Here is a 26,097-nt window from a genome sequence, read left to right on the forward strand (position 1 = left end):
CTATTCATCATATCTTTGTAAATACTGAACAGAACTGAACTATGTTTGGACTGGAATTCATTTTAGAGATTCAATTTCAACAATATAAATGAAATAAAATTGTTGTTTTGTGTGGATTTTCCCCACAATAAAGGATTTTGCAGGGATTACAAATCCCGTGGGCCTGTTAAAGACGTCAGATGGTATACCAGAGAAATGAGAAAATATATTACAGGCCTTTGTAATATAAGTGAGACATTATAATATCACAGTCCTTTGTAATATAAGTGAGACATTATAATATCACAGTCCTTTGTAATATAAGTGAGACATTATATCACAGTCTTTTGTAGTATAAGTGGGACAGTATATCACAGTCTTTTGTAGTATAAGTGAGACAGTATATCACAGCTCCTTTTAGTATAAGTGAGACAGTATATCACATCTGTAATATCAGTGAGACAGTATATCACAGTCCTTTGTAGTATAAGTGAGACAGTATATCACAGTCCTTTGTAATATAAGTGAGACAGTATATCACAGTCCTTTGTAATATAAGTGAGACAGTATATCACATTTGTAATACAAGTGAGAACTGAGAGAGAAAGATAACATTTACAGTGGCGGAAAAACTCTCAACCTAGAAGGAGATTGGTCGAAACAAAGACTTGTTGTTGTAGATCGAAATCAGATGAAGAGCTAAGGCAATACGATCTTTGTTGGTTTCAAACCGTGAACAATGGTGTTTCTGCAACAAAATGAACGAGACGGATTTTGAATCTTACACTCATTTCATACTAGGGAGTTTGAGTTCGCTTCCGGTATTAAAAGAGAAGGTTCTCGCGGGAAAATACGCCTTGTCTATTGATTTGGATCACAATTGTGGTCATCTCAACTCATTTGCATACAAGTACAGAAGCCTGAAAAGATGGAATTCAGCAAAGAGACTTGGCGCACAAGGCGCTGTCCGGACAAAATTTCCCCTATAACATTCTTCCTAGCATATTTACTTGATTTTCTCGGTTTGTGCGGATAAGTAGGGCGTTAAACCCCATTTCCATTCATTTCATTTGGAAATTCGATGAAGGATACGCGGAAACGCTGCTGTCCGGTCAAAATCTTCCCTATAACACACTGCCCGGTTGGGTGGCCGAATAGTTAACGCGTTTGCGTTGCATAGTAAGGTTTGTTATTTAGTCAAGTGACGTGGTTTCGATTCCACGCTTGTACTTGATAAGGAGTATGGTCGTCGCCTGTCCAACCTCGTGGATTTTTCCGTGTCCTCTGGTTCTTTCTCACTGCTAAAGACCCCTACGCGCAAGCGCTTTATTGAAAGAAAATTGAACCATGTGTTAGTCCCGAAATGACCTAGTTTGTGTCGAGTGGACTTTAACCCCCTCTCTCTCTCTCTCTCTCTCTCTCTCTCTCTCTCCGTTTTACTAGCTAGTACGTTAAACCCAATTCCATTCATTACATTTGATAAAGAAAGGGTAAAGTTAGAAAAGTCAATAATGACGCACATAATCCATCAACGATTAATGGGTTGCTTAGATTCCGTCTTTTGTCATCTAAATTGACAACAACGAAGAAATTAATCAACGAAAACAACATTTAAGGTGTAATTAAAGGTCTTTTGATTTCAAAGTGGCATTTCATTGCTTTACCACTTGTACTAAAATAACATTTAAAAACGTGGATATAAAATATCTGGTAACCTAGCAACGACCTGATTTCCTTGATTTCAATTTTATAGAAGGGGTGGGTAGACGAATGGTTTAACGCGTGCGCTTGGGATCATAAGGTCTGTCATTGAGTCAAGTGGCGTGGTTTCGCTCCCGCGCTTGTACGTGACATGGAGTAGGGTCGCCTGTCCCACCTCGTGTTTTTCTCCAGGTCCTCCGGTGTCCTGCCATAGAAATAATATATCGAACCATGTTAGTCCCGAAATTACCTAGTTTGTGTCGACTGAACGTTAATACCCCCTCTCTCTCTCCCTCTCCCTCCCTCTCTCTCTCTCTCAAATTTATAGAGCATGAACATTATTCACGAGAGACTTTCAAAAAAAATTAAAAACTGCGTCCTTTTCATTTGCTACGAGCTAAAATCTGTATTATAACTTTAAACCTCAACTAAAGAAAACGCTGCATTATTAAAATATTTTAATTTAAATTTTCATGAATAACGCACCAGTTCCTCAAATTGGAATATATGTAGTTGATTTAATAATGTTTCCAGCGTATGTTTGATTGTAATCAGTAATACCTATAGCCTTTAGCCTATTTATTTTACACTTCATGGTAGAAATAAGGTTTAACCTCCTAGTTGTCTGCATCAACCAAACTAATAAAGACTCCAATTCGTCGTTCACTGGGCTCTCGGAAAATTTTTGGCCCGGACAGCGGTTTTCCGCCTACTCCTCGCCGAATTCCAACACCATAAAGATTGCCCCGAAATAGGCCCGTAAGCCGTGGATTATTAACGTTATGTCAATGGTTTGTCGTTTAACCCAGGAAGTATAAGTCATTGTCGAAGTGTACAAGAAATAACTCCCAAAGTAAAGGACTACAATTACTATCCCCTTATCGTACCAGCCAATATTAAGTATACAGTACGATCGGCCAGACACTGTGAATACTTGTCAGTATACCCTTAGATGCCGCGATCAAATAGTCCCACGAGTAATTAAAGCCAGGTCTCTATTAGGCTTGTAAAGCGTCAACTGAGCTGAAAAGATTCATGATGATAATGTATCAGTAATGTATACTGATAGAAAGCCTGGAGACACCGAACTCTCGTTCCATTATACTTGTGCGGAAGTAATTAATCATTTCCGTTAACTAATTCAGCAAGGGAGATAACCCTATTGAAATGCGCAAAGAAACCCGAGTGAAATAGAATAATGTGATCACGTTTTCCGTCAATTATTAATGTTGAAATATTAACACTTTAATAGTTATCGCACATAATAGAGGTAACACAATTCGCGTCAAAACAAACATGGCGGCTGTATGTTGACATCAAATATATCAGTCGACCACCTTTGCCTGGTTACCATGACATCCAATTGTTTGAATTCTACAATATTTATGAATAAAACAGACTATGGATTAATCGTTATAAGAATTAGTTGATGAAACAAAAGAACACTTCCACTTCCACATTAACGCAATATTATTTATGTTGTGTTATCTGACATTTACAATAGAGACGTGCAAACCATGGGCGATAAACCAGTTACACAATATACCGTAGCCAATTCCCGACAAGAGGGTCTTTTGTCAGTATTGCAAAAAGTGTTCGACAAGGAAAGGTATGTTATATCCAAGATTTCATAACAAAATTGACAAAATTATTATAATTAGTAGAGCCCCATTAAATGACGCCAAAACAAAGAACATCCGTCACAATTTTTATTTTAAAGCAATTTATAACTCAGCTAGTAATGCACTTACACATTCTTCGGATATTTAGTGTGTTACAGTTACAATACAAAAGTAAACACCAAGGGCAATAAGTTAGTTACATAATATGACGTCAAAAACACAGAAACGTTATTATTTTTATTAACTAATATGAAAAATATGATTATGAAAAATAAATATATTGAAAATTATTTTTTCTGAGTGAAGTTTTCAGAATTAGCAACAGTACTTGACAACCGAGATAAGGTCTTTTTAAATCTCCAGGGTGTTCGAATCCATTTAAATCTTTGTCATCCGATGGTCAAGCGAGTTGATTATAGGCTTGCCATGTGCATGGATGTCTAAATAAAATAAAACCAAGTACGAACAATGCAAACCATTAGACAAAATTCGAAGTCCTAAAAAAAACGGCATAGGCAAAATAGTGTAATAAGGCAAAATAGTGTAATAAGGCAAAATAGTGTAATCAGAATAATAGTTTATATAACATGTAAAGCCACAATGAATATTTAGCTCTTACATAATGCATCTTTAAGCTATAATACACAATGTATCTTTAAGCTATAATATATAATGCATCCTTAAGTTATAGTACATGATGCAATTGAAGCTATAATATATAATGTATTTAAGCTATAATTAATAATGCATATTTAAGCTATAATACATAATGGATCTAAGCTATAATATATAACGCATATTTAAGCTATAATACATAATGCATCTTTAAGCAATGATACATAATGCATTACAAAACTATAATACGTAATGCACCTTTAAGCTATAATACATAATGCATCAATGCATCTTTAAGCTATAATAAATAAATATTATTAACCGTTATTAAAACTTGCAATCATATAACATTATCAAATAATATGGCAGGATGTTCACATGAAATAACTGAGTAATGATTGAAAATTGTAAATGTTTTTAGGTGTCAATATTTAGAACGTAAACTATGGATCAATTGAAAAACAAACACCACCTGCAATAACATTATTTTATAGAAGGCGGAAGTTGGTCTTTTTAAGGATTTGACTTCCTTGTTTTCATCTTATCAGATTTTCACTCAATAAAGAAATGACTTGATATGACATTTATAATTGGAAATATTATTAAACGCCCAACTTTTCTCCAGAAAAAAGGATAAATAAATGAAATGAAATGGGATTTAATGACCTACTGACGAATTAAATGAATTTATTCAGAAAAGAAATGCGACTCAACGTCCTACATTCCTGCACCAACCCGGATGATGAAGACGGGCATGTACCGTGCAGCCTGTTGTGACCGGACAGCGGCGTTTCAAATTTTAAGTGCCAAGTTTGTACGCCGCTTTTGTTCGCCCTCTCCCAATAACTAGACACCGTCCCTTGCTAGGTCAATGACAAGCGGGAAACAACGCCAGAAAATTCAGAGAAACTTTCTCAGCCACCACTGGGAAATACTGGAATGAACCCGAGGTGTCCAGTTAGTGAGAAATTGCCTTACTCACTGAGCCATCGCGACTCCTCTGACACGTGATATATGTACCGTATATGTAGGTACCGTATATGTGTCTATTCAAAATTTAATCTTGCCACTGGCGAGGGTATCCATGGGCTGGGGTTAAAGCGCCCTCAAACTTATTGTCACATAATTCCGACTAAGAGTAATCAGTAGTAATTGAGAAAATATGAACCCAATTTCAAAGCCTAAAATCGAAGCGGAATTCCCACAATTTTTAAAAGCGTGAAGCGACTGTTGTTTCTAAATCGAGGAATTGACGTTCGTTGATATCGTTTTATGAATTGATCAAGTCTATATCTATGACGCAGCATTGTCTAATTGGTGAGTCTAAAACGAGGTTAGTATACTCTGATGAATTGATCGAGTCTATACTTAAACAACAACCATGTCTGATTAGTTAATCAAACAATAGGAAGTGGCAAGATTAAATTTTGAATAGACACAACGGTACCTACATAAACGGTACATATATCACGTGTCAGAGGAGTCACGATGGCTCAGTGAGTAAGCCAATTTCTCACTAACAGGACACCTCGGAAGTGGAGTTGGTTGATATCGTTTTATGAATTGATAGACACTATCTCTAGTACGAAGCGACCGTGTCTGATGGTGAGTCTAAAATGAGGAAGTGGCATTGGTTGGTATCATCTTATGAATTGATCGAGTCTTTTAAAAGGCTGATTGTTGAATCTGGGAACACGTTACCTTAGCGTTCATTCGACTACTTTTTCATTTCACTAAATCTAAACCCACGCTACTTGTACGTTATTGTGTTAGTGTTAAATCGACTGTCAATGATGAATTCCAACTAACCTTTTTCTATCTAGTCCATTGGGCTAAATCTTGCGCATCACTGGCATTTTAGATTTGTTTAGCGATATCACCAGAATAATTAATTAATATAGGAAATCTTCTTATTCTGAATCTATTTAAAGTCCGCGAACATCATTTTTTTTTTATCTCATGTTAAAAAAACCCCAATGTAGTGAAAGTTGAAAAAATCTCTATAAAACTTGGATGTAGTCAAAAAGGAACCCTGACCAAAACGACCGACATTCACCTTTGTCAAACTGACTAAACATTTTAATTTTATATAATTATACATCACCGGATTGTTATTAAATAATAACTATTTAAGAATCGTTTTGATTTTGTCATTGCCGTATGACCAAATTTTGGAGCCGTTTTGATTTTTACGGTCATTCTGTCGATAGGCACCATTTAAACAAACCGGTTCCAAGTGTGAACCGGGCTTGAAAACTTCTTCTTTATAACTTTCGATTTTGTAAGTACGTACATTATTATATCTGTTTACGTGACCCGACTTGACTTGAGCTCAGTATAAAATTGATGCATTATCGACACGGTAATAATAAAAACTGGGGAACAATTTGGTCGGGAGGACGATTTTCATGTGATCAAAGTGGACGTGAAACAATAATATGAATCTAGTGAGTATGTTGCTACGCAACAACTTGATTTAAGCCATGTCGAGGTGCGAGAAGTTTCAGTAAGAGAACAGAGGCGGGTGTGACATTACTTCTTAAAGGTGTGAATCAATTCCACAGAGATATATTTCGAAATAATTAATACAGCATCTTAGAATGTATTATGAAATTAGTCTGAAAACATACTCATACAAGGGGGAGGGTGGATGTGGGTGGCCAAAGGAGAGAGAGAGAGAGAGAGAGAGAGAGTGAGAGCGTGAGAAACCTAGACGGAGTTGAATGGACGTTACCTCTCTCTCTCGCAATCTGGGGGGTGGATGGCTGAATGGTTAGCGTGCGCGCGCTGTATCATAAAGTCTGTCATTGAGTCGACTGGCGTGGTTTCCAATCCCCGGTTGTACATGACAAGGAGTAGGGTCGCCTGCCCAACCTCGTGGGTTTTCTCCGGGTCCTCCGGTTTCCTCCCACTGCTAAAGACCCCTATGCGCAAGCGAATTATTGAAATAAAATTAAACCATATGTTAGTCCCGAAATGACCTAGTTTGTGTCGAGTGGACGTTAAACCCCATTTCTCTCTCTCTCTCTCGCAATCTATCTCTCTCTCGCAATCTCTCTCTCTCTCTTTAACAACGGGTTATTCAAATTATTCACATACAAAAACAATATACATAATGTAAGAAAGGTTAACGGTGTTGTACAACTGGGCTTAACATTATATTATTATTATTATATAATATTATTTATTATTATTATATTGTATCAATTCGCAGTATTATCGACCGACGCCATAGACATTTCTTGTTTTCACGTGTACTCGCTATAGGTACAGTGGAAGGTCATGATGTTCTAGTTGATAATGTAAGTATTTATGGAAATTTCCACTAATTCATATCATGACAAAAAAGGGTATGGGTTATTGTTTATGTTAAAGGCATTTGATTGACCTGTCGTCATTAACCTGGATATAGTAGAAACGCAAGACGTCAAACCCCATTTCATTTTGCATTTTATTCGTGGCTAAAAGAAAAGGGCACCAGCTTACTAACCAGGAAAGCCCTCGCCATTTATAATGGCCTGGCAAGAAACCGCGACAAAGAACAAGGGTCGGTGTACACGTTGACATTGGAATTCGACAAAGGACAGGCTGAAAGGCCGCTGTCCGGGCAATATTTCCTTCAGGGCACACTGCATGTCGCATATCTGTTTTCATTAACCCTTTTGGTGCAGAAACATAGAAAAGTTAAGTCCATTTCATTTGCATTGCCATGTAATTCCAAGAAGTGGCGTGATCGTGTTTCCTTACCAATTCCGATTAAAGTAGCCAAGTCTCTAACTCAATATCGTCCAAAATCTTCGACATTGCAAACACGAATTATTTGTCAATTTAAATCAACATTGATGTTGTGAACTTTCCGGGAAAAGATTGGTTTCTGATATCTAATATTTAAGACAAAATAAAGATATTACCATTGGTACACGAATCGTGTACTATAATCCGTTCCAGTGTCGAAGAACGACGCTAGACATATTCCACAAGTCATGTCAAACGATAACGCCGTATTTTTATCTGAAAAGCATTCGCAATCAATACTATCGATGTAGACTGGAATAATCAGACGCTAGAGATTGCCATTAGATTAGAAATTACAGAAACGATTGAAAGTAAATCAGTTTATATACATTCATATTACATTATTATATACGTTGCGACCCGTTTGTGTCAATTTCTAGGTCCCAAATATTAGCGATTTAGCTCCATTAAGGTAACGGTAGTGCATTAGATTCTATTAACAAACGAGTGGGCTTCTGAAATCCATGTCCAAGCTATCGCTGTAATTATGTTTCGGGTAACGTGCAAATGTAGGGTATCAATATGATTTCTACAACACCTTTTTACATGTAATCTCGATTTAGTATATAGTTATTTACATTCAATTTTTAAAACATTTCTTGTAATTTCTAATAAATTAGGTTTGATGAAATACATGAATAGTCCAAATTGAACGGCAGTCGTTTGCGTCTATTTAGTCCATTCAGTTTTTATTATTACTACTTTTTCGTTTGTTAATCAGCCTTTTTAAATAACTTTTAATTGTCTTCTGGGATATTTTTAACTTTGTTCATTACAAATGGAACTCGAAACAATTATGACCATAGAATACACGACGTCGTGTACTAATTTTAAAATGTTCATGTGTCTTAAATGTTGTTTATTAGGATCCCATATTTTCAAAGTAAGATAAAACAGCAATATTGATTGAAATTGACTAATATTTAAACTCCATTTCATTTCAGCTGAAACAGTCATGAAATAAACTATTGTTCGTTTATTTCTCATTTCACAATCTCCCTTGCATTACAGATTCCTTAAAATAAAACATTCAATAATTTCAAAACGACCAAAGCACCGAAAGAAAACAGTGAGATACGCAATAAACGCCATGATATTTATTTCTTCATTTAAAACGCCCACGTAGGTGTTGGTATAATTGCAACAATAATTTATTATGACTAATCGGATGGCGACATATTATTATTATGGCGATAAACAAACGATTATTGAACTGAGAATGCTAATCAAAACAACCTACACGATTTTTGAAATGGGGTTTAACCTCCTACTGTTCTGGTTAGACTGGGCTAATAAAGGCTGGCATACGCCACACAGTGTACTATGAGGGAAATTTTACTATGACATACTGTTATATCTAATTCCAACTGCCAGTGGGAGTCACGGTGTCTAAGTGGGTAAGACGCTGGCTCGCTAGCTTGGAGATCGGGTGTTCGATCCCTGCATTGGCCGAAAAAGTTCATCCAGATTTTCCTGCGTGATTCCCCCTTGTCAGCGATGCAGGACGGAGGAACTGACAAGGACAACTGTCTAGTCGTTCGAATGGAACGAAAACCCGAGGTCCTGTGTATAAATTGGCGTGCAATCTCTTGACAGTTGGAATTCGATATAAGAGTAGGCTGTCCGGGCAACATTTCCCTCGTAGCACAATGTATGGCGTATGCCCGCCTTCATTAACCCAAATTAGGAGCAGCACAGTAGGACGTTAAATCCCATTTCATTTCATTTCATTTATTCCAACTGCCAAAGGTCCATTTAGGTGTACGCCAATGTGTATACAGAGCCTCGGTTTCAGTTTATTCTTGGGTTTAAAATATCCTTTCTCTACTGCTTGATTTTCATTGAAGACACACTCCACACTTGCTCACTATATGATAATATCGTTAGATATTCAACCAATGAAATGGTTTATTCAATATTATAACTATCATTGCTAATGAAATGAAATGAAATGCTCCGACTGGGCTAATGAAGAAGGGCATACGCCATACAGTGTGCTATGAGGGAAATGTCGCCCGGACAACGGCACTACGGACTACCCCTATATCGAATTCTAACTGCCAAGGAGTCATTTACGTGCATGCCTATGTGTATACGTGTATACGGGACTTCGGTTTATCCAATGAATGCAACAGTCCGAGGTCCCGTGCACACATTGATGTGCACTTAAAAGAACCCTTGGTAGTTAGAATTCGAGATTAGGGTAGATCATAGCGACGCTGTCCGTGCACGGTTTCCCTAATAGCACTAGTATAACATATGCCGGTATTCATTAGCCCTGTCGGAGCAGAACAGTAGGACGTTAAACCTCATTTCATTTCATTTCCTGTTTAGTGAGCCAGCGTCATGATCTTGTAGCCACCGTGGCACCCCTTATAATGATTATAAGTGTCGTATGATCATTAATGACATCTTGTGGTGGATTTATTTCTAATCGAATGTAAACACTGTTTTCATACGAGGATCAATACCTTTTTACAATTCCAGTAAATCACAGCTGATTGGTCAATAATTGCAACGGTCAATACTTCTATGGCACGAAATCCCTCTCTTATGGTTTCCAATAATATTGTCCTACCCATAAATTTAACGACATTCAAAACTCAGCAAACACTGAATATCTACAATCAATGTCAAGGTTAACTTTCGTCACGTCCAAATTACCACTTAATTTATTAGGCCAGTAAATCTAGTTCATTTCTGGGAGGGGGCGGGGGCGCTTAGAGCTCTTCTTGGACGATGGACTCTGGTCTGGTTTAGGATGGCCTAGTGGTCTAGAATGTTGCGCTTAGAGCTCTAGGGGGCCAATTATCTTTGGTTTGCGGTTTAGAATGGCTTAGTGGTTTAGAGTGTCGTGCGGTCGTCTCTGCGTTGCGGTTTAGGATTGCCTGGTGGTCTACAGTGTTGCACAAAAGCTCTCGTGTGAGCGTATACGGTTTGCCGATGGTACCGGTTTCTCATCCCCGTGAGTTTGCGTTGGGTAAGTCGTTTCCTCCGCCTGAATTTAATATACTATAGAAGCGGACGTTCAACCCTAAGAACAAACAATAGCTTATTTTTTTTGTAATTTGTGATTGGATCCAATATTGTGACATAACTAACTATATCTATGAAACAATATCAAAATATGAACGGTGGATGATCTTCCTGTTTGGATTCAATCGGATTAAAAGGGGCCCATCATAAGATTTAAAGAAAAATTATAGGTGGGGCTGGCTTGTTTTCATCCAGCTCATATATAGTCTATATATGATCTCAAATAAGAGAGGTGGGGGTTTAACCAAACTAGGTCATTTCGGGACTAACATGTTCAATTTTAATTTCAATAATTCGCTTGTGTAGGGGTATTTAGCAGATGGGGGAACAGGGCGACCTGGAGAAAATCCATGAGGTTTGGGAGGCGACCTATTCCTTGTCACGTACACGTGTGGGATTTGACACCACATCTCTTGGTTGAAAGACAGACATGTGATCTAGAGCGCCAAACGAAAACATCCACAAGGTCATATAATCATTCTATTATTTTACCGATCACAACCGGAAACGGACGTGGAATATGGCAGATGCATTCGTCAGAGAATGAATCAAGTCGGAAGTTTTGGCTGAAAGGTCTCTTAAGTACCTCACGATACCACCGTAATTAACACACGTGATTCGGACATGTTATATACAGTACAATTCATAGAAATTAAGTTGTTAGTTTAAACATATTTCATTGCAAATACTTTAAAAAGGGTTCAGGACAATTTATAGAAATGATGAACCTTCTTCAAAATTTGATGAGTTCACATAGCTTATAAATTAAGTTTTTTGGGTGACGATTACTTTAAAAAATACTACGTATTCACTACACGTCCCACTGTCTATGTACATAAATAAAATGGGGTTTAAAGTCCTACTTTTCTGTATCAACTGAGCTAATGAATTCCAGTTGTCAAGCTTTCAAACATGTAGGTATATTAATTTTGAATTATCTCTGTGATAAGTTTTTTTTTGGTATAATATTTATGCTATATAATTACCGATTCTTAGCAGTTCCCACCTCTTACACAATTCCTGCCTCTTACCCGCTATATCACTGACGATTGTTTTGTTCTGATGTTGATGTATTAAATGAAATGAAATGGGGTTTAACGTTCTACTCCGAACCGGGCTAATGAAGACGGGCATACGCCATACAGTGTGCTATGAGGGAAATTTTGCCCGGACAGCGGCACTACGGCCTACTCTTGTATAGAATTCCAACTGTCAATGGATCTTTCACGTGCACGTCAATGTACACACGGGGTCTCGGATTTTCGTCCCATCCGAACGACTAGACAGCTGTCCTTGTCAGGCCCTCCGTTCTGCATCACTGACAATGGGAACCACGCCGGAAAATCTGGATGAACTTGCTCGGCCAATGCAGGGATCGAACACCCGACCTCAAGGATAGCGAGCCAGCGTCTTACCCACTTAGCCACCGTGACCCACCAGATTTATTAAACTTATAGATTGGGTAACAAAATGGTGACCATTGCCATAATTGGTCAGACTCTTTTTAGGCTACATGTATATGGTTCTGATTCAGGGCCGTCTACAGCCACCCTCTCCTCTCCTAATATGATATTCGTTCTGATCAAATCCACAATCACATCACGCATTGTTCTATTTCAATTAAACCAAGCAATACGAGGGCTGATTGAAACGTTTTAAGCCTATTTGTGAAAGACCTGTGAAAAACGCTGTACAAAGTCGATGGTTTCCATTTATTTTTTCTACATAGTTTCCTTCGAGGTGTACACACTTTTGCAAACGATGTTGCAAGGCCTGGGTGCCGGTCAGGAAGAAATGTTCTTCGGCCACAGCTGACATGACGTCATCAATAGAGGAAAATAACGACCGGCTAGTTACTTTTTCATTTTATAAAAAAAGGTCTCATCCATGGTTAAAAATCTGGCCCAAAATGTATCAGGATCGGCTTCAAAACGGCGAAGATTATTAAGGGACGTCAGGAATTTGACGATCTGACCCGTAGTCAAGAGCGTTAGCACTCATCTTGCAGAAACTTTTGGCATTCCTAACTCGTTTGTGATAATGTGCTAAACTCTCTCATGAGAGATGCCCACAAAACTGGCAATACGTTGAGTGGTCAATCGTCCGTCAGCCATCCCCATGTCATACACCCGGGTAATGTTTTCTTGAATGGGTGTTGTTGATGGCCTTCCAGGATGCAGGCATCGTCAAGGCTCTCTTTGCCACGCATAAATTCCACAGGAAGGAGCATCATCTCCTAAACTGGAGATCATGTCGGCATGTATCTGTGTTGGGGATAGTCCTGTCAGTTGCAGTTACTCGATGACTGCCCTATAGTTAGTTTTATCCATTTCTGTTGATTTCAATTGGTAGGTTCACAAGATGGTCTGGTACGAAGACAATAATAACGCTACAGTTGCAGTTCTTTCAAATGATTCATTCAATGATTGTACTTGTTGGTTGGAAAAATTGTGTTTCAACCCAAATGATCTATCCTTGGCGGGCTTAGAACTTTTCAGCCAGCCCTCTTAAAATAAGACAGCGAAGATCGCCCTTTCAATCATTCAGCCGGAATCGAAAATATAGCTGTATTAATCTGGTCGAGTAATGTCAGTTTGTATTGACTGCACAGACTACATCAAATACCAATTTATTATAAATTGAATTTTCACAATAAATTAATATCAGAATGGCGGTTCAGGTTACTGGACGACTAGAGATGTTATTGAATTTAGACTAAATCAAATCTTCATTGTGATCGCTACGGTGTTTATTCCGGTGGGAGGCAGGTTGGCTCGCTAACCTTGAGGCCCCATGTTCGATCCCTGTGTTAACCGAGAAAGTTCTTCGGTATTTTCTGGCGTGGTGCCCCTTTGTCAGTGACGCAGGTCGGAGGGCTTGGCAAGGGACAATATATATAGTCGTTCGGAGCGGACGAAAAAACAAAGGTCCACTGTACAAACAACTCCTGGCAGATGGTATTATATTGAGAAGGCCGTTGCGCCGCTGTTCGGGGAAATTCCCCCCCCCCCCCATAGCACACTGTAATCTGTATGTCCAATTTCATTAGCCCAGTCGGGGCAAAGTAATACGACATTAAGCCCTCATTTCATTTTCCTATTACAAAAATGACCTTGGAGCCATATTATTTCCGATAGCTGCGGCGTTTCTGAAGACCACGAGAAAACCACAGACAGTGTCTCTTCCGACTATTCTTCCTCAAAATCAAGGGATCGTTTACGTGCACACCAATATAGCCACTCGCCCTTGCCAGGCATTCGTTTACTCTGGGTATTTTCGAAACCCATAGGCTTGATGTCCAGTAATGAGACAGAGTTACCTAGTTTCATTTTTCTGGAAGGGTAGGATCTTAAACCCCATTTCATTTTTTACAAGAACATCCGATACCAATTAAGGAGATAGAGAGAGAACAATAAAGTTAGGATTAATGGAATTTACTTGTGGAATCAATAATCGATAAGTTGATTTTCGATAATACAAATTGATTTTGGATCTTATGTACGATAAACTGAACCTGTTAAGTCAGTCCGCGATAGAGAAAAATTTCGAAAAGCGTAAACTTTAAAGTGCATTTGGAAAAATTAGATCTTTTAGCGAAGAATATAAATTTTCAAATCTCTGGGTAAGGTATGATGTAGCTACCAAAACAATGTTTTGTTACAAATTCATTCACTGGTTGTAGTGCACCAAAAAAGCTTTCAAACAAAATGGCCTTTGCAAAGCAGACAAGAATTTTGTAAATTGTAACATCGTAATTTTATGTATTTATATTGAAAATAAAAATGTAATAAAATTACTGAACAAACCTAATAGATATTTTTATTATTATTATTTTTTTTTTTTTTTGCGGAAAAATTATATTGTTAATAAATTAAAATGAAAAATGGAAGCCGGAGTGAGCACTGCTGTTGACAATAATAATACAGTACACCAGCCATTGATTTTATCATTCGGTATTGTTTTATATTTTCACTGTCATAAATAAAGTAATTTAAAACAAAGCAAGATAGACGTTTGTCATGCAACTCGCACTCCAGACGGTCCATGTTTTAACTTTAAGAGAGAGAAAGAGAGAGAGAGAGAGAGAGAGAGGACGCCCATTAAAGACAAATTACGTCATTTCGGGACAAAATTAACAAACGAGGTTTGTGAAGTCTATGGTTACATTCCAGAGCGCCAAGCCCCGAGTTCACAAAGCATTCTCAGACTTTAGTCAACTTGCAATCACTGTTTATGAGAAATATCTTTAATCCAGATGGTACGTCACTATACCGGTTCCACTGTCTATGTACAGAAATAAAATGAAATGAGATGGGTTTAACCTTTAACCTTTCTGCACCAACCGGTTTAATGTAACATTTTGGTCCTTGAGACAATTTTGGTTCTTTGCAAAATTGTTGCTTCACTCTGTCTATAGAGTCAAATCACACGTACTTAATGAACGTGAATATATAGTTATACATAAAAACATTGATATTTTGGTAAAATCATAATCATTGTCAAGATATCCATCAAATTCCGGCTGTTAATTGGCCTATGGTTGGTAGACCAAGTAAGGTAATGTCTCCTCAATTACTCGTGAGAAATAAAGAGGTTTATTCCATATATTGGATGGAAATTAACGTCAAGGTTATCGAAGACCTGCAGAAATTAGGGGGTATAAATTAGGGTGTAGAGCGAGTTGGATCAGAGCTTATTCAGAAATTCCTAACAGCCATTATTATTGAGAACGAGGAACCTTCAAAGCCATTAAAGCTTAGCAATAAAATTTTAAAACCATTGATGTTGTAGTTTTGTTACGATCACGAAGAAACAGACACAACAATAAAAGAAGTCCGATAGTACTACACTAATGAAGACGGACGTATGCCTGAAGAGACACTAGTTCTGTTTCTGACTAACATATTATGGTTTAGTTTTATTTCAATAATTCGCTTGCGCTTAGGGGTCTTTAGTTGTGGGAGGAAACCGGAGGACTCGGAGAAAACCCATGAGGTTGGACAGGCGACCCCACCCCTTGTCACGCTAATGCAGGGAATTGAAACAACGCTATTTGACTCTATGACGGACCTTATGATCTGAAGCGCACGCGTTAAACCATTCGAATTCCAACTTGTCAATGTGTTCATTCATGTGTTCGTTTTTTTGTACCATCCGATCGACTATACGTTGTTATTTCCCTGACCGTTAATCCTACACCACTGATAAGTAGGAACTACGCCGCGGCAAATCCCGATGTTCTCGTCCAAAACTAGTATCGAACACGGGACCTCTAGAATAGCGACTCAACGCCTTGCCCATAGCTTGCTCACCGAGCCACCGCGGCTCGACTGATTAATACGCCCACTAATTCATAAGCTGTGAAGAAAGATATCAGATATACGGGATGAATTACTAATTTTAATAAATCTTAAATCGGATACCCAACTCAATATGAGACTAACATTAGACTGTTAATTAAATGCGAAGCGTATTAGGTTGGGCATGATTTAAATCATGTTAAAGGGACTTCGTCCAGTGGTTAAGAAATCTATTTTGATTTTGTTTTCTCAGATAAATATTAAATAATGTGTTTGAGTACATTTTAGCGTTGCTATTTTCCGAAAAATGTAATTGACGCACATATACTTTAAATCGAAATTTCTCTGTTTACCAAGAGAGATTGATTTTAACGTTCACTCGAAATAATGTCATTATTAACATGGCTCAAATTCATTTCAGTGATTGCTCGAGGTACTCTAGAACTCCGGGATAACACCGGGGGACGCGGAGAAAACCCACGGGGTTGATCAAGCTGGGAATCAATGACATACGCTCGTATCTTATGATCTTAAGCGCATGCGTTAAACCAGTGGTTCTCAACATTTTTTTTGCCAATGGCACACCTAGGAACATATGAAAAAATAGCGACCACCCTGGCTAAATATATATGAAAAATATTGGAATTAGGCAAAATAAAAACATGGCAAGTCATAGACGGCATACATCCGTAGAAACAGACTAGTCAAAGACACATATAATGACTGGAAAAATAAAGAAAAACCCAGATATGAACTTACCAGTAGACACCAGTGAATACGCAATTGGGATCACGTGGTTTTTCGCATTTTCTTAGTGTGCTGTTCAAAATTTCGCGAGACACTTAGGAAGATCTCGCGGCACACCTGGTTGAGAATCACTGCGTTAGACTCTTCGGTCCTCAACGTATTGAATTTCGATGTGTAGAAAATGGCGTGACAAAGTCTGTATTCTAAGAATGCGGTTACCCGCATGATGGAAGTTAAATTGACACTGTCATACTAAACCAAGCTTAAAATCACATGCAAAATGATGAAACCGGTTTTCACCCGATTAGTTCACTCTTGTTATAAATTCGACCTCGACACATAAGAAGTGATATTGGGTTTTCTAGACGGAATAAGTATACACGTCCATCATCATTACCTATCACCAAATTAAGCGATCGGATCCAAGAGTTGTCAGTTTGTCTGTAGAAGGTATAGAAATGAAATGAAATGGGGTTTAACGTCCTGCTGTTCTGCTTCGATTTGGCTAATGAAGACGGACATACGCCATACAGTGTGCTATGAGGGAAATGTTGCCCGGGCAGCGGCACTGTGACCTACTCATATCGAATTCCAACTGCCAAGGGATCATTTACGTGCCGCCAATGTATACACGGGACCTCGGTTTTTCGTCTCATCCGAATGACTTGACAGCTGTCCTTGTCAGGCTCTCCGTCCTGCGCCACTAACATGGGAAAACCACGTCGGAAAATCCCGATGAACCTTCTCGGCCAATGCCGGTATCAAACACGGACCTCCAGGCTAGCGAGCCAGCGTCTTACCCACTTAGCCACCGTGGCTCTAGTAGAAGGTATAGAGAAAAGGGAAAAACAAGGAAAAACCGTAACAGCTATGTGAACTCTTCAAAATGAAGCATCATAACGTATAACCAAATTAAGCGATTGAACTCCCGAATTTACAGTTTGTAGAAGGTTTAGAAGAAGAAACAAAACACCAAAAGAACAAAAATGAAAGCTTTGTGAACACGTCAAATGAGAAGTTTCATTAGGTATTCTAGACTGAATACGAATTCACGAACACCCATTATCAAAACGTATAACCAAATTAAGCGATTGAACTCCCGAATTTACAGTTTGTAGAAGGTTTAGAAGAAGAAACAAAACACCAAAAGAACAAAAATGAAAGCTTTGTGAACACGTCAAATGAGAAGTTTCATTAGGTATTCTAGACTGAATACGAATTCACGAACACCCATTATCAACGACTTAAGCAATCGGTTTACTGAAAAATAAATTAAATTTAAAGAAGGTAGTATTTGTTAATGACACCAACATAGACATGGATATTGGCCAGATCTGAGTTCCAAAGTCATTGCAGAACCAAGTTCATCGGGATTTTCTAGTGTCGTTCCCTCTATCAGAGGTACAGGACAGAGGTCCTGGGAATGGACAACGTATAATCGTTCGGATGGGACGTAAAACCGAGGTCTCGGGTACACATCGACATGCACGCAAAAGATCCCTTAGCAGTTGGAAGTCTATATAAGAATAGGGCGCTGTAGGGCAAACTTTCCCCTCATAGCACATTGCATGGCGTATTCCAGTCTTTATTAACCCAGTCAGAGCAAAACAGTAGGACGTTAAACTCCATTTCATTTCATCAAATAACCTAATTGGCGATCACTGAGGATAAGGGACGTTTTACGATAGAGTAATAAATTATCTAAGATTTCCGTCCATTATTCGTTTCGTTTAGCCACAATAAACCCATTATGAAAACACGAAGCGACCAGGAAACAATTTAATAAAATATTTATGTAACCATTAATCAAAGAATGATTTGACTGTGTAGACAGTCGATATTAAATCCGTTAAAAGTGTGTATTACACTCCGTAATGCTAAACCCCTGTGTATATATATATACAGATACACACATATATATAATACAAGATCATCCCTTTCATATATACATATATATAAACTAGACAATATACAGATATATATATATAGATAGAGATAGCTTACCGAGTTATCCATCTACGACGATATTTATCACATATGGCTGTGCCGATCCCAAATTGAACAACAAACAGACCCGACGTAACATCGTCATTTTATGAATGCCAAACTCTCACTTCTTGACGCTCATTGTCACATTCTAACCTGCTGCTCGCTCGCACCGTTGTTCGTTCACAGCGCGTGCGCCACTCATTCTTACGAGTATTATAAACGTTAAACGATGAATCTGGGAGTTAAGGTCAGTGAGTTTCAGCTCGACAGCCAGATCGATCGATATAATGACATTTTATTTGTACTGATGACAGTGAAAGTATTTCACATCATTTCGCGGTCGACCATTATTAGTATACAGCGTATTCTACCCATTGACACAGTTCCTGTTGTCATCTAAATCCTACTGTTGTATAATAAATATAATGTATATTTTATTCGCATGACTGGGCAGGGAACTTGTAGCATCTGGATAGGGAACTCGCAGCCTACCAAGAACACCCGACCCCACTTCTCATTAGAGTTCTACCCACTGACACAGTTCGCATTTAAAATCTACTGTCGTAGAATATATAAGGCAATATATGCTATTCGGGTGACTGGGCGGTGAACTCTCTGTATGCCTGGAGCACCCGATCACACTTCTGATTAGAGGCGTATATATAGCTGCAAAGAGTTATCTTTCTGACTCTAATGCTATTGTAGGGCATAGGGTATCGGCTATGACTGGATAGGGAATTCTTCGTCCTTCTAGAAGGTCTGGAGTACATATATAGCTAGACAGCGTACTACCTACTGGCACTTTTATTAGCTACTAGCAGGATACCCGGCTTCGATCGGGGGTCATAACTCCGAAACCGGAAGAGGTAGACTAACGCCACCTGGCCTATGTTACTCCCCGGTCCGAGCTACCCCTATACCCCAAATTTCAGACTCGGGGCAGACCTAGTGTAGCCGCCAACGCCGCTTCGCTCGGGGGACATAGCTCCGAAACCGGAAGTGGTAGACTAACGCCACCTGGCCTATGTTACTCCCCGGTCCGAGCTACCTCTATACCCCAAATTTCAGACTCGGGACAGACCTAGTGTAGCCGCCAATCAGGAACAGACAGACAGACAAACGACAGTCACAAATATTAGTATAGATATAGTACTGTACTATAATATAATGCTACTGTCGCAGAAGACCGGACAGTGGCTCACAAACCAGAAGGTTGCGGGTTCCAACCCGGTTTTAGTCGAGAAATTTCCCCCTTATTTCCCAGGGTAACCTTGTGCAGGACGAAGGGCCTGGTGAGAGACAGCGTCTAGTCGCTCAGGTGGAACGAAAAACCGAGTTCCCGTGTGATCGTTGGCGTGCACGTAAAATAACCCTGGGTAGTCTGAATTTGAATAAGAGTCAGTGGAAACTTCACTGTCTGCCTAACAAGTTATGCTCATCCTTTTTATCTCGGTTGGTGCAGAAAATCTGCTGGTTACCAGGCGTTACACAGGTAGAGGCCTCCGAAGCTTCCTTATAGAAGTTCGCTCGACTCCATCATCCTGATTGATGCAGAAAACCAGCTAGTTACCTGGAGTTACACTCGTGAAGTCCTCCGACGCTTCCGTATAAAACGTTTCGTGAAAGCGGAAGTAGTACAACCCCCAAGCCGAAAGTGGTAGACTCGCCATCTTAATTTCGCTGACTGATATAAATATATACACGTGGAATTGCTAGCCTTAATTAGTGCGCACGTGTTTAGAACAAAGTGTATAGTTGAAAAGCCGATATGATATATTATCAAAATCAGATGGGGGTCAGTAAGTTCTATGCACCTATATGATCGTTCAATTTGATGAAAGCTATAGAGCACTTTGTCACACTGACTGATGTTTGGTGTTATTAGTGCGGATAGAAAGAAAAACCCGTGGGGAAAATGAATCGCTTCTCACAGTAAAATCCACGTGTCAATCCCGACTCGAGTCGCCCTTTATACCAAAATTCCAACCTCGGAGCAGCCGCCAAACCCTCAACAGACAAACGACAGTGACATGTAATAATTTACATAGACATACACACTAATTATGCTGGACTGTGGTTATAGCTCTAGAATTAGGCTCTTTTGGGTAAAAGCTTCACAGAGAGTCATTTACGAGGGAAATTTCATCGAATTCCGACAGTTTAAGATACCTTTACGTACTTGTGTACATGGGATCTCCGTTGACCGTCCCACCCGAACGACTAGATACCGTGCCGTGTCATAGACTGGAAGCCATCTCTATGCGATGCTCTATTTTAAGCATTCGTTCTCCTTAGTTACAAAACCGAAAAAAAGCCCCCATAGATAGCCCACCCCCAAATATGAGAACCACCACGGAAACAATCTTCATTCTAACGTTTAGGCAATCATCTTAAAAGCTATATTTTATTTGCAATATATTATTAATGGTTTATCCGCATGGATAATGAAAATGCATAAAGCTATGAATTCTCTCAGCTCGTATTTCATTGTTATTTATAGATAGTATACATATGTGTATTAGTTAGTAGTATGTATCGTATACGCCAACGCGAATGACTGAATAATTATGTACAGTATTGAAAAAAATGATATAGGCAGGTGCACTGGATGTTCGTTCAATTGTAGCCGCGGTGGATCACCAATCAGGAGGTCTCATTTTCATTTCCTGGTTTTGTTCGAGAAGGCTCTTATGGATTTTCCTGCACGGTTTACACTTTCCAGTGATGCACAACGCAGGACTTGACAGGGACGGTGTCGTTTTGTTCGAATGGTCCACAAAATATCCCTTGACAGCTAGAATTCGAAACAAGCTACATAAAACTATATATATTATCATAAAACTTGTAGAATAAGCCCTATATTTCCCCGTCATAAAACGAGCAGATTCTAATTCCCCGTCATAAAACTAGAAGCATCTACACCCTCCCCACCCCACCCCCACGTCATGAAACTAGAAACACCTGTTTCCCAACCACAACAGACAAAAGAGATGCGTTTATTAGGTTAACATCTCTCTATAACTCATTATACCGACATATTATGGATAAATGACCGCGTTATTATGTAAGCATATAACAGGCAATATTGATATTAGTCTAATGGCTTACAAAATATATAAATATTAACTCTCTTTGTTTCCATAGGTTATATACATGACAATGGAAATGAAACGGGACATCAATTAGCAAACTTGATCTGTAAACACACTGATGTATGTTCTTGGCTCACTGCAGCTGGGTTTCCAATCCAATTACCCCTTTCAGTTGTAGAGGTCGGAGGGTCCTGCAAGGAAGAGCGTGGAATCCTTCTGATGGGCTGCAAAGCAAATGTCCAGTGTACACGTTGTACTTTTTAGCAACAACTTGCTTAATGACGTCCCCATACGCCTTTAAATATGCTATGGGGACAATTTGGTAGGACAGCATGGTTTTTACCTATTCTTCAAATAGGGGCTTGTTTTCTCCTCCCAACCTATAGGCTAAACACTGTTCTTCAGACAGGACTTTACCCCGCATCATTGATAAAAGAGTAAATATATCTGCCAAAACCGGGACCGAACACTTGGCCTTCTGATTAATGGGCAAGGTCATTCCTCAAAGAGCTACTGTCGCTCTCAAACTGAACGCGGGGAGGCATGTACCTAACACCACGATGTTGCACAAAATATACAAAAGATAAATTTTATGTATTCAGAGAAATGACCAGTTAATGATGCATTATGTAAGAGCTAAATCTGTCTATTGCAGACTTTACTTATTATCGTAGCAATGGTACTTGACAATCGAGACTACCCTGACAAACCTTCAAATACTCATAACTGAGCTCAGTTTAAAGCAGGTTCAGGTTTGAATGAAATTTCAAAACCATTTCTCGTTATCTAGAGAAAAAGATAGAGAGAGACAGAGGACAGATGGTTGGGGGGGGGGGGGGTGAAAAGCCTGAGAAAACCAATGAGGTTGGACAGGCGACCCTACCCCTTGTCATACAAAAACTGGGAATCGAAACGACACTTGATTCAATGACAGACCTTATGAACTACAGCAAACGCGTTAGATTATTCAGCCAACCAAACCCCGCATGGTATAACCCCCCCCCCCCTTATCTTTATAACCACAAGAGGCCAATACATTTCAGTCATGACTAATGCCAATTATCTAGGTTTCTGTTACGTGTCCGCTTACATGTACACTATTCCTTGCTAGACCGCTCATCCTGCAACACTGGTATGGGGAAAGAGAGAGAGAGTGTGTGAGAAAAATGGGGTTTAACATCCACTCGGCACAAACTAGGTCATTTCGGGTCTAACACATTGTTCAATTTTATTTCAATAAATCGCTTGCGCGTAGGGGTCTTTAGCAGTGGGAGGAAACCGGAGGACCTGGAGAAAACCCATGAGGTTGGACAGGCGACACTACCAACCTGGTCACGTACAAGCGAGATCGAAACCCGGATGTCAAGGTTAGGGATCCAACACCTTACACACTGAGCAACCGAGGCTCTTGAAATCAATGCGTTACTAACTGGAGGTATACGCCCACTTCTAACTGGAATCATATCGCATATAGGAAATCACTGTTGTATAAGCCGTTCTAGAATGATCTTTTTACTAATACGGTTTTAACATTCGTTCCAGCTTTAATAATTAATTTTTATTATTTCATTCTTTCATTCAGTTGAAACGCATAAAGCTATCTATTACTATAGTGTAATAATCAGTGCTTTGTATACGATGTTTGTAAAATTGATATTATTATTTATAAGAGTAACATGATCTGTTATATTATGTTATGTGTATTTTATCACATAACATAACATAACACATTCTACAGTAGATAATGCTTGTGTGATAGAATTAATTTCATAATCTACTGGTCAATAAAAAGGAACTAAATTATTTATTTTCAGAACACAATTCAGTAACTTTCTTTTTATTAAAAAGGAACTACGTCAATATAGAGGACTTTGCAATGGTTGAATTGCTGTCAAAAACGATGTATCACTACGCCGTGAAGTAACAAGGTTCATTAAAAGTGGCATCTATAGTAAAGAATTATATTTATTTATTTGTGCATGTAAGAAAGGATTGGGTGATAAATAAAATCTCCTACTCAGTTTCTTTTATATCAAAAAAAGACTCGTCTGAGATTCTCTATATGTTCCACTGCTCGTAAATATTATATTATGTAGCCAGCAAGCATTCATATATTGCATGAGTGTCGGTGAAAATTGTTTCGAGGTAATTGTGCATGATATGAGTTTATTCGGAAAATATCAAATAGTAAACACTGCTAAAATGTACCCAAATAGATTATTTAACATTTAATTAGGAGAAAATAAACAAAATATCAACCATCAGGAAAACGTTTACCACTGTAGCCTACATGGTAATGTTGTTGTACATGATATTATTGTTGTACATGATAATATTGTTGTTGTACATGATAATATTATTACAACATTTCACTAATTCAGATTACGGAAACCCATCGATCATTGTTAAAATATGGTATGATTAACTCAGGTTAAGTCATAAAATATGACAACTTGAATGATATTGAAGCAAATATTGGATTATTGGCGTTAAGCTTACTGTTGTAATTTACCAAAGACATGTTGACCTAGAACTTATTCAATCACGCTTCCCTAGTTTGACAGACTGGTGGAACAGACGTACACAATTGCGGGAGCATCTATTGTTTGATTTTGAAGCATCTCGTCTCCTTCCTTGTTGCTTGTGATCATCTGATGTTGAGACAGCGCCGTCCTCACAGAGTCATGATAAAACGGAAGTTGGCAATACAGCGAAACAGTATGTGGACACATATGAGATAAATTAAAATAGTCGGCTATCAGTTACCATAAGATGAGTAAGCGAAAAATTTAATTGAATGAATTCTATGCCATAAAAATCAATATCATAATGGTTGTACAGTATATTGATCAGATTAAAACATGGCTGATCAAATTACAAATTGTGTTCCTGTACATTCTATTAAAAAGGTTAAACGTCGACAGGTAGATTTAAAGATACATTCCCACGGGAGTATTTATAGGGTAGTTATTTCCAATAAAAGTATGACATGTTTGGTTTATATAGAAAGTAGAAACACCCAATCTTACTATCAAAATACTGGATTCCATGACAAACACACCACGGATCCCCCACATGCCACAAATGTATTTAGTTTATTCTATTAAAAAGGTTAAACGTCGAAAGGTAGATTTAAAGATACATTTCCACGAAAGTATTTATAGAGCAGTTATTTCCAACAAAAGTATAACATATTTGGTTTATATAGAAAGCAGAAACACCCAATCTTACTATCAAAATACTGGATTCCACGACAAAGACTCCACGGATCTCCCACATGCCACACATTTAAGGGTGTCACTGCTCGAGTGACGAGAGGAGAGCCCCCTATGAGATGACCTAATGGCTACCGGGTTTGAGAACATTGAGAGATTTAAACGTCCAGTAGACTACTACATGGCGGAAAAAGAAGTCGACAAAGGATCATCCAAGAATTCTCTCTATCCCAGCAGATTGCTTGCTCAATTTGTCATCTCTGCAAAATTAAAAATCGTCACATATGTAATATTATAGTGTTGATGTCCATGAGCAATTGCAATAAGGTTGAGATAAGAGTGAAATTAATTTTTTTTTGAAATTTGAAATACTCGCTGTTGACTTTCTTTTACAAGCTGTCCAGATTAATCTTACGCATTTAAAATGCCCCCCCCCCCATTTTCACATTTCTTAGTGCTAGACGCTACACTTGTCCTTTGGTGGCAAGAAATCAAGGATTTAACCCGGGAAATCACCGAACCTCTGCATCTAGCATTTCACAGGGAACCCTAGACATGAAAGAAAAGTAAAATGTCCAATATGTGATAAACAATGTAAATATCCTGTTGATGTTTTTTATTTATTTTGATAATGTCAAAAGTTAATGGCTTTAGGTTTTACCGATACTTGGAAATGGCGGCGTCACAAACTCTTAGTCATTTACTGTTGTATAAATATCGACCAGGCGAATATTTAACTAATTTCCTGGCATATCACTGATAGCAGAGAGAGAGAGAGAGAGAGAGAGAGCAAGATAGACTTTAACGTCCACTCGACACAATTAGGTTATTTCGGGACTAACATAATATGATTAAATTTTATTTCAACAGTTCATCTGCGCTTAAGGGTATTTAGCTGTGGAAGGAAATCGGAGGACCCGAAGAAGAACCACTAGGTTGGACAGGCGATCCTACTCCTTGTCACGTACAAGAGGATAATCGACACCATGCTCAATAACAGATTTTA

General features: G+C 38.5%; 2 protein-coding genes across 2 annotated transcripts in view; both read right to left on the minus strand.

The window, feature by feature from the left end:
- LOC126818591 (uncharacterized) overlaps positions 1 to 18,942 on the minus strand; it is a 71,671-nt gene extending 52,729 nt beyond the window's left edge. Inside the window, exon 1 of the mRNA XM_050546063.2 lies at positions 18,800 to 18,942. Within this exon, the coding sequence (XP_050402020.1) occupies positions 18,800 to 18,811 (12 nt within the window). The 5' untranslated portion in view covers positions 18,812 to 18,942. The remainder of the gene's footprint in view (positions 1 to 18,799) is intronic.
- Positions 1 to 25,837, minus strand: part of LOC126818650 (protein FAM221B) — a 107,377-nt gene extending 81,540 nt beyond the window's left edge. The window contains exon 1 of the mRNA XM_050546176.1: positions 25,828 to 25,837. The gene's annotated coding sequence lies outside the window, so the exon portion shown is untranslated. The remainder of the gene's footprint in view (positions 1 to 25,827) is intronic.
- Positions 25,838 to 26,097: the final 260 nt, after the last annotated feature.

This window comes from Patella vulgata, chromosome 4 (genome assembly GCF_932274485.2).
Source record: "Patella vulgata chromosome 4, xgPatVulg1.2, whole genome shotgun sequence".
NCBI lineage: Eukaryota > Metazoa > Mollusca > Gastropoda > Patellidae > Patella > Patella vulgata.